The sequence below is a fragment of the Loxodonta africana genome, chromosome X (assembly GCF_030014295.1).
Source record: "Loxodonta africana isolate mLoxAfr1 chromosome X, mLoxAfr1.hap2, whole genome shotgun sequence".
Classification (NCBI taxonomy): domain Eukaryota; kingdom Metazoa; phylum Chordata; class Mammalia; order Proboscidea; family Elephantidae; genus Loxodonta; species Loxodonta africana.
This window is the reverse complement of record NC_087369.1, coordinates 146234798-146249457: the sequence shown is the minus strand read 5'-3', so window position 1 is coordinate 146249457 and position 14660 is coordinate 146234798. Positions and strand designations below refer to the sequence as shown.

At 42.7% G+C, this 14660-nt stretch overlaps 1 protein-coding gene across 7 annotated transcripts in view; it reads left to right on the top strand.

Annotated features, from left to right (window-relative positions):
- TENM1 (teneurin transmembrane protein 1) overlaps window positions 1-14660 on the top strand; it is a 618409-nt gene that overhangs the window by 585464 nt on the left and 18285 nt on the right. For all 7 annotated transcript variants that reach the window (XM_010594654.3, XM_003414757.3, XM_003414758.4 and 4 more), the window contains 2 exons: window positions 2385-2557; window positions 3636-3871. In XM_010594654.3, coding sequence (XP_010592956.1) covers window positions 2385-2557; window positions 3636-3871 — 409 coding nt within the window. The remainder of the gene's footprint in view (window positions 1-2384; window positions 2558-3635; window positions 3872-14660) is intronic.

The following is a 14660-nucleotide window of genomic DNA, read 5'->3' as shown; positions in this document are numbered from 1 at the left end:
CTATCAATCTGGGGAGTACAGATGGAGACAGAACATGTAGGGATGTGCTTATATTCTTGGGAATAAGCTTAAATATGTATAATCTCAGACAAAGAGCACCTATGGGGGAAGGGGTAGGTCAGGAAACTAGATTTACTCATAGGCCACTAATAAGATTTGTTGGAACATTTGACCCTTGGATCTCTGCATACGGATGATTCAGTTGGTATCTGATCTTGTCATCTTGCTCTGATGATTGTGTGTAACCACTGCCATCACCTCTATATGAAAACTTGGTTTAACACAAAGGGCTACGTGACTCAGGAAGAAGAAAACTGCCCTTACTCTGGAAGTCCCATTGAGAACCTGCATCCAGTGTCTTAGGTCAGATATCCTGGAGGAATGAGGAAGAGTGACCTTGCTGAGTGTTGAGGAAAGCAAAACCAACAAGGCACAGTTGCTGGTGGTGAAGAAGAAACAGAAAGGAATTGCCTCCATAATCCAGGCTGATCAGTCTCAGTCACTTCATGAGGAAGATATGCAGCAGATTCCTTCTGTCTGCTGCCTGGAAATTTCTCCCTACAGGGAAGAGTAGGTCGATACCTTGGGAGCATAAAGGCAGGACTTTGTTTTCCTCTCCTGAAGGGAGGACCAGGCAGGCAAGGTTGAGGCTGTACTGGCCATTCAAGCCCCTTCCATGCTCCTTTCTTACCAGGGGCCTTGCTTCTGGAAACCACAGAGCCCCAGAGCAGGCCACAGGCACAATGGCTGAGCAGAGGGAAGGATTTTGCCAAGCACAGACAACACCCTTAAAAATAGGCCTTTCTTAAATAACGAATCTTTAGCTGCATAGTGGCAACAAGCCAAGTGTTTTAACAGAAACTCATTTAAAGAAAGCGTGCAGCCAATTAAACAACTAGGGCTTGGGATATCTGTGATACTAAATGGCCTGATTATTTTTATTCACATACATGACTGTTTTAACTGGTAGTGTGCACGCGCATGTATGTACAGAACTGGAAACGCTGGTGGCGCGGTGGTTAAGAGCTTGGCTGCAAACCAAAAGTTCAGCAGTTCAAATCCACCAGCCACTCTTTGGAAACCCTATGGGGCACTTCTACTCTGTCCTATAGGGTCACTATGAGTCGGAATCAACTCAACACAACAGGTGTTTTGTTTTTATACAGAACTGAGCTTGAGGCTACACACATCTATTCTATGAAATAAGATCTAGCCCCTTTTCCCAAGCCCACCCGAAGCTGATGCAGATTTTAAAATTTGAGAAACTCCCCAGGCTGAGTTCTTCAAAGCCTACTGGATTAACACTGAATTATCTGGGCCGTTTTGCATAATTGTTGGCGGGGGGGGGGGGGGGGGGAACAGAGCCAGACTGCACCATTGTGTCCAGCTGTGTCTTGCTCACTTTGGGTAGAAAGAATATAATTGTTTAAGATTTTAGAAGCAAATAAAAGTGCTTAAATATTTTGTAATTTGCAACTTGCAAAGAAAACAGTAATGGATTTCCAAGTGCATGTCTTTACTTTTAATGAAGTGTTTATTTTTCATGGTTCTATTGGCAATAAAAGAACAGCAGCACATCAGAAGCCTTCAGGGAAGCAGTTTCCATTTGGAGGACAGTGAGATTGCCAATAATTCTGATTTTTTTTTTTAAAAAAGTAAACTCGCTAGACTATATTTCTACATATAGGTTATTGCCTATTATCGCAGGTAATTATTTTTTGTCTCTTACTCATATAAGCAAATTACAAAACATTATGTACTATACTCCACAAAGATTAAAAAAAAAAAAATTAAATGACACTGAGATCAGAGGGCTCCAGAATGTTTTAATGAACATGTTTCCATTATCCTCTGTGCTTGTTCATTTTGTTGGAAGAACGATTCATTCATTTCAAATTTGGCAACTTAAATGGCAGCAAATATAATTTTCCTATCACTATGCAAAGTCAGTTTTATCGGTCTTAGGCTTTGGGGGCCCTTTCGTGCCTCCTTTTCCTTTGGCAACAGCACCCTCTGCTGGGTTTTGCTGCCCATCGCATCTAATGGGATCGACCCAAATTGCAAACCCAAGCCTCCCTGCAACATTGCACACAGCAGAACATGATTCATAAATCAGTTTTCCACCCTGGTGATTCATTACCAGATATATATTTTTTTCTGTAAAACAGCACAGCTCAAGGAAGTCATCAAGAATTCAGAAGCTGCAAAAAATACCTTCGTTTGATTAATCATCTCTCTGACCTTTTTCTTCTTATTGAACAAGGTTAATAATACTTGTGATCACTCACAGTTAAACTGTATTAGCTGCCAAGTGATTTTTAGTTTGCAAAGGCCTGTTATCGCTGCCAAGAGGCTTCAAAGTTGTGACTGGTTACATTTCCCAGGTACGACCCCGAGGGACATCTGACCAATGCCACATTTCCCACTGGAGAGGTCAGCAGCTTCCACAGTGACCTGGAGAAGCTGACAAAAGTGGAGCTAGATACTTCCAACCGCGAAAACGTCCTCATGTCAACCAACTTGACGGCGATGAGTACCATATATATTTTAAAGCAAGGTAAGACTATTTCCAACTTCATCTGACTCTAAAGAGCGCCTATCTTAACTTCTACCCCCAAACCTCTGCACAACTGTTAATAAATAGAATTCACCTTTGGCTGAGAAGATGACTGCTTCTCATGACTTTCCAGCTATGGAGGCTGAAACCCAGACAAACTGACACCTTTCATAAGTTCCCATATCAACTTTGGGCCCACATCGCTGTGGGAGGGATAAAGTTAAATCTCTGCTCTGCCCAATCTGCTCTCCCATCAAGTCATTTCCCAACATGCAGCCATTTGTCAAGCTTTGTTAGCTCCAAGTTATATTAAAGAAATGGAGTCTGTGCCCCAGCTGAGTTAAGTATTCTAGATCAATGCTGACACAGGTGAATAAAAAGGACAGATTACAATACACACCAAGAAGGAATATAAGCGCAATGAGGAATTAAAAGCTCGTTCTCATCAAAGAAAGAAAAGAAAGGAGGTAGATAGGTTGGATTTGAAAGAGATGTCTTGGGAAATAGAGGGGAAGTAGCCAAAGACCGGTTTCTTTCTCTCTGCCCTGTCATCATGGGACTCATTCTACTGTTAGCTTGTGGGGCCAGACATAGAACTGTCCAATGTTCAGAGCCTCTCTAAAAAAAATTAGTGCCAGCCTTTACCAGCATTAGATCATTTTGTGGGGCATAGCAACTGTGATGGTGTCCCCAGGTGGTAAGGATGCTGAGTCCAGTTTCGTATTCTTCTTATTCTGGCCCCCAGTGTATCAAACTGAGCAGACCACTCCAACAAGTCAGAGGGAACTTGTAAGGGAACTCTTTAAAAAGAGAAAACAAAAACAGCCTGCAGTGTTAGACAGGAGTCTTTTATGCAAGAAACAAGATATCCTACCTGTGAAAATAACAAGACCCAAATGGACAGAGTGTAGCTGCCTGTCAGAGCAGTTGTCTAGCCCAGAAGGCAGTTAAGTCCACGGTGTCCCCACCTGCTCCTCCCTTTCCAAACTTACCTTCTAAAGCTAAACTGGTCTTCCCCCTCCCCTTCCCTTTCTTTCCTTTCCTCCTCTTGTTCCTCCTTTGCTCTTTTTGCCTCCAGAAAATACCCAAAGTACCTATCGGGTGAGTCCAGATGGCTCCCTACGGGTCACCTTTGCCAGCGGAATGGAGATCAGCCTCAGCTCAGAGCCCCACATCCTGGCTGGAGCAGTCAACCCCACCCTGGGCAAGTGCAACATCTCACTGCCTGGAGAGCACAATGCAAACCTCATTGAGTGGCGGCAGAGGAAGGAGCAAAACAGAGGCAACATTTCAGCCTTTGAAAGGAGGCTGAGGGTAAGGCTTGACTTTATACAAGACATAGAGCTTTGGTTTTATTTTTGAAAGCTACAGAGCTTCCCTAATCGGAAGTCCCATTTCTCCAAAGCTTTTCTAGGTGACTGACGAGCTGATATACTAATTCAAGAGAGGGCGCTAATGGCTGATAATAGTTCAGTATCCTTAAATGAGCATTGTAATAAGAGCTTTCTTTGTCATTAGCCAGCTAAAGTGCTCTAATAGTAGCAATTTCAGGCACCAAGAAAGTCTGGATAGAGAAATGTGTTTGGTCAGGAAGCCCGCCAGTGTCCCTCCCAGCATACCTTGGAGTTGGTTCTCAGATGCGCTAGGTTGACCCAGGTGCCTGCTTAGGAGTAGTTTATACTTTATCTGGGAAGACCAGGCAGGCACACATGGAACAATGTGAGGCTTAAGGTGACACTTGGACAAAAGCAAGATAAAACGGAAAAACAATAAATGGTATCATTGCCACGAATACAGATGAAAGGCCTGAGAGATAAAGAACCCATACTCAGATTGGGCTAGGGGGACACTCAGAGAGAGCTTCCTGAAAGAAATTAAAGATTAAGGAGTCTTGGAATTCCTACCAAGCACAGTTCACTACAGTTAACCAAAGTGCTCCCAGCCAGAATTGCTTTTATGCAGCACACGGAGCCTACAAACGCCACAGCACTCTGTCTACCTGTCCCTTCTTGAACATTAACCAATGTCAGGAGGACGTGACCAACTTTCCAAATATAGTAACATTCAATGTCAGCCCCGGAGCAACTGCCAGCCTGAGGGGAGCAATCACTATTGAGGCTAGGCCTGCTTTGAGCACCGTTATCATGCCTGGGAGAGCCAGAATGCTTGCGTTTTATTCACTCACAGGAAGGATTCAGAGACCTTAAGACTGTGGCTATGCAACACCAACCAAGCAGCTAATTCCAGGGAGGAGCAGTCACACCAGTCATATGGATTGATATGGAAAAAATAACAATGCTCACTTTTCCGTCAGTTTTGTTGGTGACACACAGACAGACTTTAGTGGGTGTTTTGTTGCTGCTGTTGTTGTTGTCATTGTCTTCACAGCCACTGGAATTGTCTACGTGTGCAAGTCAATTTGAACATTTTGTTTCTGTTGACCAGTTTCTAACAGAATATTTACCGGATGTGCCACTAAATTGAGAAGTGAAACCAGTCCAAATAGCCAAACCTCATTCTGTGGGGAGCAGTGAGGGTTTCTGAGCAGAGATTTTCTAGAAATGGGACCTCCTGGGTAGAACCCTAGATGGAGACGTCAGGTAACCTGACTTAACACCCAGTTTTATAACTGGCTTGAGAAATGGCTTTATTTTCTTCATCTGTCAGTTACCCTTTTTCTCAGCACTGTGATAGGCTGTGTGCACACGCACTTGTGTGTATATGCATGTGTGTGCACACGTCCCTGTAGAGGAAAGGAAAGAGCCGTGAAGGAAATTCAGAATTCATTGTTGTCCTTGAGGAACATATAGATTAGTTGGGGAAACGATGTTTAGACATTATTAAAACTATGTTTGGTCTGCCATTTTCTCACAAGGCACCGTCCTTTCCCAGGCACAGTATAAATGTTAGAATTATCTACATATGGCTTATCAACCTCATGGATTCATCACAGAAAAATTTTATCGAATAAGTGATCTTTTAGTGCCACTCCCAGCTTGTAGCCTTCATAAAACATTATGACCCAAGTCACATACTATGTGACTTTGAGATTTTCCATTTTTAGGATAACCCACCCTGTTTCCTTCCCCTCTTTATGCACAGATAATAGAGAGAGAGAGAGTATAAACTGTAATTTACACTCCATATCTCAAATTGTCCTTAATGTTGAAAAGCTAATGGTCATAAAACATTTGGAGGCTCTTTAGTGGTAAGGAGAATAGTGAAGTGTTATTTAGTTAATACTATTTATGATTTCGAGCCCTGGTGGCGTAGTGGTTAAGAGCTACAGCTGCTAACCCAAAGGTCGGCAGCTTGAATCTGCCAGCTGCTCCTTGGAAACCCTATGGGGCAGTTCTACTCTGTCCTATAGAGTCACAGTGTGTCGCAATCAACTGAATGGCAATGGGTTTGTTTTTTGTTGTTGTTGCTGTTGCTGTTTTTGTGATTTGACCAGTATCCCATCCTGTGGTATAATCGAGCGGATTTGTGGAATGGCTAGTAAGGGCAGAAATTCAAGACTTTCTCCTAGAGTACTTCCTGAGGTCCTGGAACTGGAAAATGCACCCCCTTATTGACTAGGTGTTATTACTATGCATTGTCCCTAGAAATCTAACAATAGCAATCCTTTGCATATGTTTAGTGCCTTAGAGAAGGAACCTTGGGGCATAATGGTTAAGTGCTAGGTTGCTAACCAAAACATTGGCGGTTTGAACCCACCAGCTGCTCCACGGGAGAAAAGACCTGGCCATCTGCTCCCATAAAGATTATAGCCTAGGAAACCCTGTGGGGCAGTTCTACTCTGTCATATGTGTTCACTATGAGTCAGAATCGACTCGATGGCACACAACAGTGATTTAGAGTTAACGGAACGCTTTCGTAGCCAGGACTTTGATTGCCACAGCTATTAAGTGTTGTTATTCCCAATTTACAGATAAGGAGACTAAGGCCCGGAGAGATTAAGTGATTTGCCCAAAGTCAAACAGCTATTAAGGAGCAGAGCCAGGACTAAAATGCAGCATTCTTTCCACTACATCATGCTGTGTTACCTTGTTCCTTAAAATAATTAATCTATAAATCATTGTCCCATTCAGTGGAGCCACCTTGGCAGGACCTGACTCCTCATTTCAATGCTGACAAAAAGAGACAAATAATCGACTCTAATGTACTGGCCAATGTGGGTGGTTCAGGGAACAGGCTGGTCTCCAAGCAGGGAGAGCTCAGAGGAGTCAAGCAGAGGAGGGGGACTGTTTAACTGGTTAATCCTTACCTGCTCTGCACATCCATAGGGAGTTTTGCTTATAGTGCTGCCTCAGTTTCCCCAGATTAGGCATATCCAAAGTAATAGAATAAGAAATAGGCATACCTGTTGGGCATGTGTGATATACCTATTTTTACAAGGCAAATTCTCTTTCCCTGCTGACTTTATCTGTTTCCAAGATGGCTCCTCTTCATTTCTAGTGGCTTTTCAAGGGGCAAGGTCATGACACATGAGATGAAAATTTCTCACTTCCTGGGCCAAATATGCCGGGACCCATTTGTCCGCACACATTAAAGAATCAGCCTCCCCGATGCCTTAAGTACTTTCAGGCCTTGAGCTGACTCGTTCACTTCTCCTGGTGGAGACTCTCCTGGTGGAGGTGCCATTCCAGAGCCAGGGCAGGTGGCAGTACCAGAGCTTTTGAGTCATAAAACCAGAGTCAGGAACTCACCCACCCGTTGCTGTCAAGTCAGTTCCAACTCATAGTGACCCTCTAGGACAGAGTAGTGCTGCCCCATAGCTCCATATGGGCAGATGATCACACAACATAGAAAACCCAACTCAACAGTGGGAAATTGAGCTCTTCTTTGAAAAACTATCTGATTGTCACTTGTAAATGTGGTGGAGCAGCAGGTTATAAAGCACTAATTGTCCCGGCACAAAATGACAGGTTCATTTAAAGCCCCATTTGGTGGGGCGATGGATGTCAAGTGCTCCAAAATCTACCAGTCACACCCTCCCCAAAACTTCAGTGGGGAAAGAAGATATCAGAAAGGCATAAAGTTGTCTTTGGAGATAAATAAGCAAAAGCTGCTTTCCTCTAATGATCAGTGATTTTTTTTTTCCATACAAAGTCAGGGTCCCTGTCAAGGTGAGGGAGGCAAACTGCTGGGAAACGTGATGCCCTGCTCAGCCTGAACAGGCAAGGGATTTGTTACCGCTGGGCCATCCTTCACCAGCTCCATTGAGTGTAATAAATCACATTAACATCCTGAAATTTCATTTCTTTTAAAAATCCATTCCCCCCCCCCACCGCCACCACCTGAGTTGTGTTTGAATCATCTTCCTTTCAAAGTACTTATGCAGCCAGTCCATGTATCATCAATCTGTCCCCGTAAATACATTTCCCTGGACAATAGAGAAATTAGAGTGCAGATAACAATACAGGCAGTTGTAAAAGAATTGGACGTTGACCAAAAGCAAACTGGTTGAGGAATTACACCCAGATTGCACCTTTCTGTGCCCATGGATAATAATGCCGTTATGTGAGATGTATCACAGCATTGGATCCCAGAGCTCTTTACATGATTTCACAGACCGTGTTGTGAGGTTACAGCAAAACCTCAGAACTACAGCCTCTTTTATTTAAAAAAAAAAAAAAGAAAGAAAGAAATGCAGGGAGCCTAGCGCTCCAAACCAAAGTCATAAAATCAAGTAGGCTGATTATGTGTTTACAAGCGAAATGAAGCCAAGACTAATCTAAAGCCCTCACAATTGATTTTTTTTTTTTACTCCACTCAGAGATAACTGAGAACTCGACTCTTGGGTTGGTTTTTACATGCAACATGTGACTGTGCATAGGTGAGCTGAGCTCTGTGAGGGGGAAACAAACCCAGTTGAAACCCAGGGTCCCAGGCTGAGAGATGTTGGGGAATTTGGATGGCAGCCAAGAGGGTTCCAGCAGCTCCCTCCATTCTTAGAGAATGCCTTTGCTGACAGGGCACTGGGCTACAGGGTGCTCAGAGTTGGAGTTCTCATTGGCTTCACAACATTTTAAGTTCCTTTTTTTCTCCTCAGGGTTGGTGGAGGGGATTCATTTTGGGAAAATTTAGATAAGGAGCTTGCAGGGAGCTAAATTAATCGATTTGTAAATATATCTGTAGTTTTAAGGCCCAAGTAATAATGCCTCTCCTCCTAAGGAGACAGGAGACCTCAGGCATGAAGGCCACTGGCAGTGTTGCTTTTGGGGGCTGCTTGGGGCCCTTAGATCATAGAAACTACTGTATCTGTTCATCTTGGATCAAGCTTACTAAAATAACTAAAAAGAAAGTATTATTTCACATGTTATTTCACATGTATATAAGCAGGAATGATTTGGTCTAAAAAAGGCTTATAGTTAGACAGATGAACTAACAAACAGGAAAGTGTTTAAACAAAGCAAATTAATGTAGTGCAAAAAAGTGTCCAGGTTAAATGGTATGGCCAAAATCAGTTGAGAGGCATGAATAAGATTTTGAGGAAGAACTGGTATGCTCATAGTTTATACCTCTTTTCCCACTTATAAAAAAGTGTTGGCATGAACTATGCCAACTCTTTTAGTAGTAGTAGTAGTACCATTAATCATAATATCAGCAGCTAATATTCACTGAGGTCTTAACTATGTGTGTTGCCATGTATTAACTCATTTACTCCTCATAGGACCTTATCATATGGGTTCTATTATCATCATTCCCATTTTTCAGATGAAGAAACTGAGGCACAGAGAGGTCACACAGCTAGTAAGTGGGGAATATCAGGATTTGAACCCAGGCAATCTGGCTCAATAGCCCATATTCTAAGATCCCTTCTAGCACTAAGCTGGCAAGATAAAGAGTGTCTTGGGAGTAAAAAAAAAAAGAACATCCCAGATGGAATAGTAGAGGTTGATGCTAAAACTGAATGCATATCTTATTCATTTGTAGGTATCTCTGCGAAATAAAATCAGGGCTTTAAGGGTGCTGGTGGTGGAGTTGTTAAGAACTTGGCTGCTAACCAAAGGTCAGCAGTTGGAACTCACCAGCCCCTCCGCAAGAGAAAGACATGTCACTCTGCTTGCATAAAGATTACAGCCTTGGATATCCCATGGGGCAGTTCTACTCTGTCCTGTAGGGTCACGATGAGTCAGAATCAACTCGACGGCACACAACAACAAAGTAGGCTTTTGCTTATCAGCCTAGAGACATCGTTAAAAGTAAAAATCCATGGAACTAATGTATTGATCGATGTCTAAAAATCAAACACTTGTTGTTGTCAGTTGCCTTCGAGTCAGTTCTGACTCATAACAACCCTATGTACAACAGGTAAAACTCTGCCCAGCCCTGCACCATCCTCACAATCATTGCTATGCTTCAGCCCATTGTTGCAGCCACTGTGCCAATCCACCTTGTTGAGGGTCTTCCTCTTTTTCGCTGACCCTCTACTTTACCAAGCATGATGTCCTTCTCTAGCAACTGATCCCTCATTATAACACGGTCAAAGTACCTGAGATGAAGTCTCGCCATTCTTGCTTCTAAGGAGCATTCTAGCTGTACTTCTTCCAAGACAGATTTGTTCATTCTTCTGGCAGTCCATGGTATATTCATGGTATATTCAATATTTAATTTACCTTAAACCCATAGAGTTTCCAAGGCATGGCTGGTGGATTCAAACAGTCAACCTTTTGATTAGTAGCCGTAGTTCTTAACCACTGTGCCACCAGGGCTCCAAAAGCAGGGTAAAAAAAAAACATGTGCTAATTTAAAATCTGCTATAAAGTTTCTATCCATTTTCATAACTTGATGGAAATTAAATGTAGCACATCTCCCAAACTGTGATGGGGCTGTTTGGCCCATCTCACTGATTCACCTTCCCACTTCTTCAGCAAAAATTAAACAGGTGACTCAGTTGTATTGTAACCTGAAATGCTAGGCAGTGCCCTTGAAAATTCAGCCTTCTTCTCCGTGTGGAGGAAAGAAAATCAACTGCTCTGATCACAGCTCAGTGTTCAGCACATTTTGCACATACATATTCAGTTGAACCATAGCAAATTGCCATTTTTGTAGGTCAAAAACAGTCAAGTATCAGTCAGCGATTGTCTGTAGTTCAACCTGATATAGATCCTTATCCTACTTATTGACTGAGCCTCAAATTGGAAGGATTGAGAGGACTTTCCCTTAAGCAATTCAGACACAAACCTCTGGGAAAAAGCCGAAAAAGACTCTGAGGGGAGGCAAAGGACACTTTTCTTTGGAGCTTCGGCCAGCACCCACCCTTCACAGACACTTTGATCTCTGCTGGCAACACTGTCCATAACTCCCCGGAGCACGCTGTTCTCTCTACTCTCTGGCCCAAGTGTGAACCAAAATCAAGCCGTTCTCCTTACTCCTCCTTAGCACAGCTGAGACAGGCTATTTATTAATTTATTAAATAAAAGAAAATAAAATAAAACTAAGGGAAACCAAAGGATAAATTAAAGCATGGATACTTCTTCCCCTATTAAAAAAAAAAATGCCAAGATCAGCTTTCTTACCACAACATACAGCTCATCAGTTACCAGCCTGAAAGGTCTTGTTCAGTGTGAGACCTGCCCAGAGAGACTCTTTCCATCTTGGTGCTGTCTTCTTTATTTAGTGCTGCTGTAACAGAAATACCACAGGTCGGTAGCTTTAACAAACAGACAATTATTTTCTCACAGCTCAGGAGGCTTGAAGTCCAAATCCAGGGTGCCGGCTCTAGGGAATGGCTCTCTCTGTCCACTGTGGGGGGAAGTCCTCGTCTCAGCTTCTCTAGCATTCTTCTCAGTGTTCCTTGGAGATCAACACATGGCATCTATCTTTCCCCCATTCGTGCTTCCTTGCTTCTTTGTCTAATCTCCCTTTATATCTCAAAATTGGTTAGGTTTAAGGCACACCTTACACTGATATGGCCTCATTAGCATATCGAAGAAAACTCTATTCCCTAATGGGATTACATCCACAGATACAGGGTTTAGGATTCCAATACATATTTTAGGGGGACACAATTCAAACCATAACAGAGGCTAGTCCCAAATTTCAGTCCTTTCTTTGCCCCTCTCTTTCCCAGGGGAACATTTGGTACAATTTGGAGGGAGACTGGAAATAAGGATTGATAGCCCACACTGAGGTCAGGCAGGCAAGCACTTGTGTAAGTGTGGAGTGTCCTAACCTTGGCCATGACCCCAGCACTCAGCGGTGTTCAGCCTAGTTCTCATTCCTGCCATAGACAGAGCCTCATAAGAACTCAAAGCCCTGAGAAAAGAAGTAGAGAGCTCACCTGGGGAAGCATTTTCCTTCCCAGCCTGTTCACACGTGGCTTCCGTGAGAGAATCAAGTGGAATCTGGGGCATCTTCGATTTCTTCAGCACCTTTGAGCCCTTAGCCAGATTTTGCATTAACTCTCAAACCCAATTTTGAAAGTAGTGTTTCAGCAGCACCTGAATATCAGGGTACGTGATCCAGAAACAGAGAAGCACAGTTGCAGAAGTCTTGGCAGGCAGAGAAAGAACGCCGGGCAGAGTTTTCCTCTGCTTGCTTTGTAGCAGATTTTTAACAGTGATCCCTGCTTGTGTACCTGTAATGACTTTATTAAGAAATGTGTTCTTGAGCAGTAGACTTAACCTATCAGACAAATAAAACCACAAATTTAGTTGAGCTGGAAATCACTTGTTACTTTGGCTCTTTAACTATCATTATAACATAAATTGTAACTGTTACAACCGTCTCCAGGAGTACATGGATATTTTACAGCTATTGTAAATGAACGGTATTACAGTTGGAGATATGTGGCTATAAAACCACAGGAAAGGTAGTTGAAGAAAGAACACCTGGTTCCTTATAGGTTTCCAAGCCCTACGTATCAAAAGACAGGAAATATGTACCTCTCTATCAACTTTTAGGTGATAACAGCAGGTTAGTGTACATTTATGTACTACAACACTGCATGCATTGCCTACAAATGGTTTAAAGAGTCGTGGTACCCAATCTGTGGCTATATTCTCCAAATTAAACCTGTCCCTGAGATTAACAGTGCTTCCCCCAAGTAATTTGACTATCTAATCACTATTTGCTATGGATTGAATTGTGTCCCCCTCAAAATATGTGCTGAAATCCTAACCCCTGCGCCTGTAAATATGACCTTGTTTTTTTTTCTCGTTTTTTTTTTACGTTAATGAGGCCATAGCACTGTAGGGTGGGTTCTAAACCTAATCATTTTGGGTTACAAAAAGAGCAAATAGACACAGAGACACACATAGGGGGAAGAGGAAGACAGACCAGAGAGACAGATGCATCTATAAGCCCCAAAATGCAAAGGGTTGTTGGCAGGTACTAGAACCTGAAATCAACAAGGAAGGAACTCCCCCTAGAGCCGCACCCAGAATTTGGACTTCTAGCCTCCCGAACTGTGAGAAAATAAATTTCTGTTCTTTAAAGCCACCCACTTGTGGTATTTCTGTTACAACAGCACTAGGAAACCAAGACATTAGTCTTCTGGATAGTATTCACAGCACAGAACATTTCATTGGTCCTTTTTTGCAGAAGCTCAACCTTAGGGCAAATGTCATTAGCTCCACCTGGCTAATGAAGAAACTGGAAGCAAAAAAAAGTTTTCAAAGCAAAGTACCATGCCCCATAAAAAATTAGGCAAATGTCATGAGCACACAATTCATAGAAGATGTTCTTGTTATGTTGTTAGGTGCCCTCAAGTTGGTTCCAACTCATAGCGATCCTATGTACAACAAAACGAAACACTGTCCAGCCCTGTGCCATTCTTACAGTCGTCCTTATGCTTGAGTCCATTGTTGCAGCCACTGTGTCAATCCATCTCATTGAGGCTCTTCCTCTTTTTCACTGACCCTCTACTTTACCAAGCATAAAGTCCCTCTCCAGGGACTGGTCCCTCCTGATAACATGTCCAAAGTACGTGAGATGTAGTCTCACCATCCTCACATCTAAGGAGCATTCTGGCTGTACTTCCTCCAAGACAGATTTGTTTGTTCTTCTGGCAGCCCATGGTATATTCATTATTCTTAGTCAACACTATAATTCAAAGGTGTCAATTCTTCTTTGGTCTTCCTCATTCATCATCCAGCTTTCACATGCATATGAGGCGATTGAAAATACCATGGCTTCGGTCAGGCACACCTTAGTGTTCCAGGTGACATCTTTGCTTTTTAACACTTTAAAGAGGTCTTTTGCAGCAGATTTGCCCAGTGGAATATGTCATTGATTTCTTGACTGCTGCTTCCATAGGAAGGTTTCCATTTGGAAACCACGGTGGCGTAGTGGTTAAGAGCTATGGCTGCTAACCAAAAGGTCCACAGTTCGAATCTGGCAGATGCTCCTTGGAAACCCTACGGGGCTGTTCTACATTGTCTGTTGGTTCACTGTGAGTCAGAACTGACTCAACAGCAATAGGTTTTTATAGGCTTCCATGGGTGTTGATTGTGGATCCAAGTAAAATGAAATCCTCGACAACTTTAATATTTTTTCTGTTTTCATGATGTTGATTATTGGTCCATTTGTGAGGATTTTTGTTTTCTTTATGTTGAGGTATAATCCATACTGAAGACTGTAGCCTTTGATCTTCATCAGTAAGTGTTTCAAGTCCTCTTCACTTTCAGCAAGCAAGGTTGTGTCATCTGCATATCACAGGATACATTCCAGCTTCTCTGATTATTTGCTCAGCATACAGATTGAATAAGCATGGTGAAATGATACAACCCTGATGCACACTTTTCCTGGCTTTAAGCCACACAGAATCCCCTTGTTCTGTTCGAACGGCTGCCTCTTGGTCTACGTACAGGCTCCACAAGAGCGCGGTTAAGTGTTCTGAAATTCCCATTCTTTGCAGTGTTACCCAAAATTTGTTATGATCCACACAGTCAAATGCCTTTGCATAGTCAATAAAACACAGGTAAACATCCTTCTGGTATTCTCTGCTTTTAGCCAGGATGCATCTGACATCAGCAGTGATATCCCTTATTCCACATCCTCTTCTGAATCCAGCTTGAATTTCTGGCAGTTCTCTGTTGATGTACTCCTGCAACCGTTTTTTAATTATCTTCAGCCAACTTTTACTTGCGTGTGA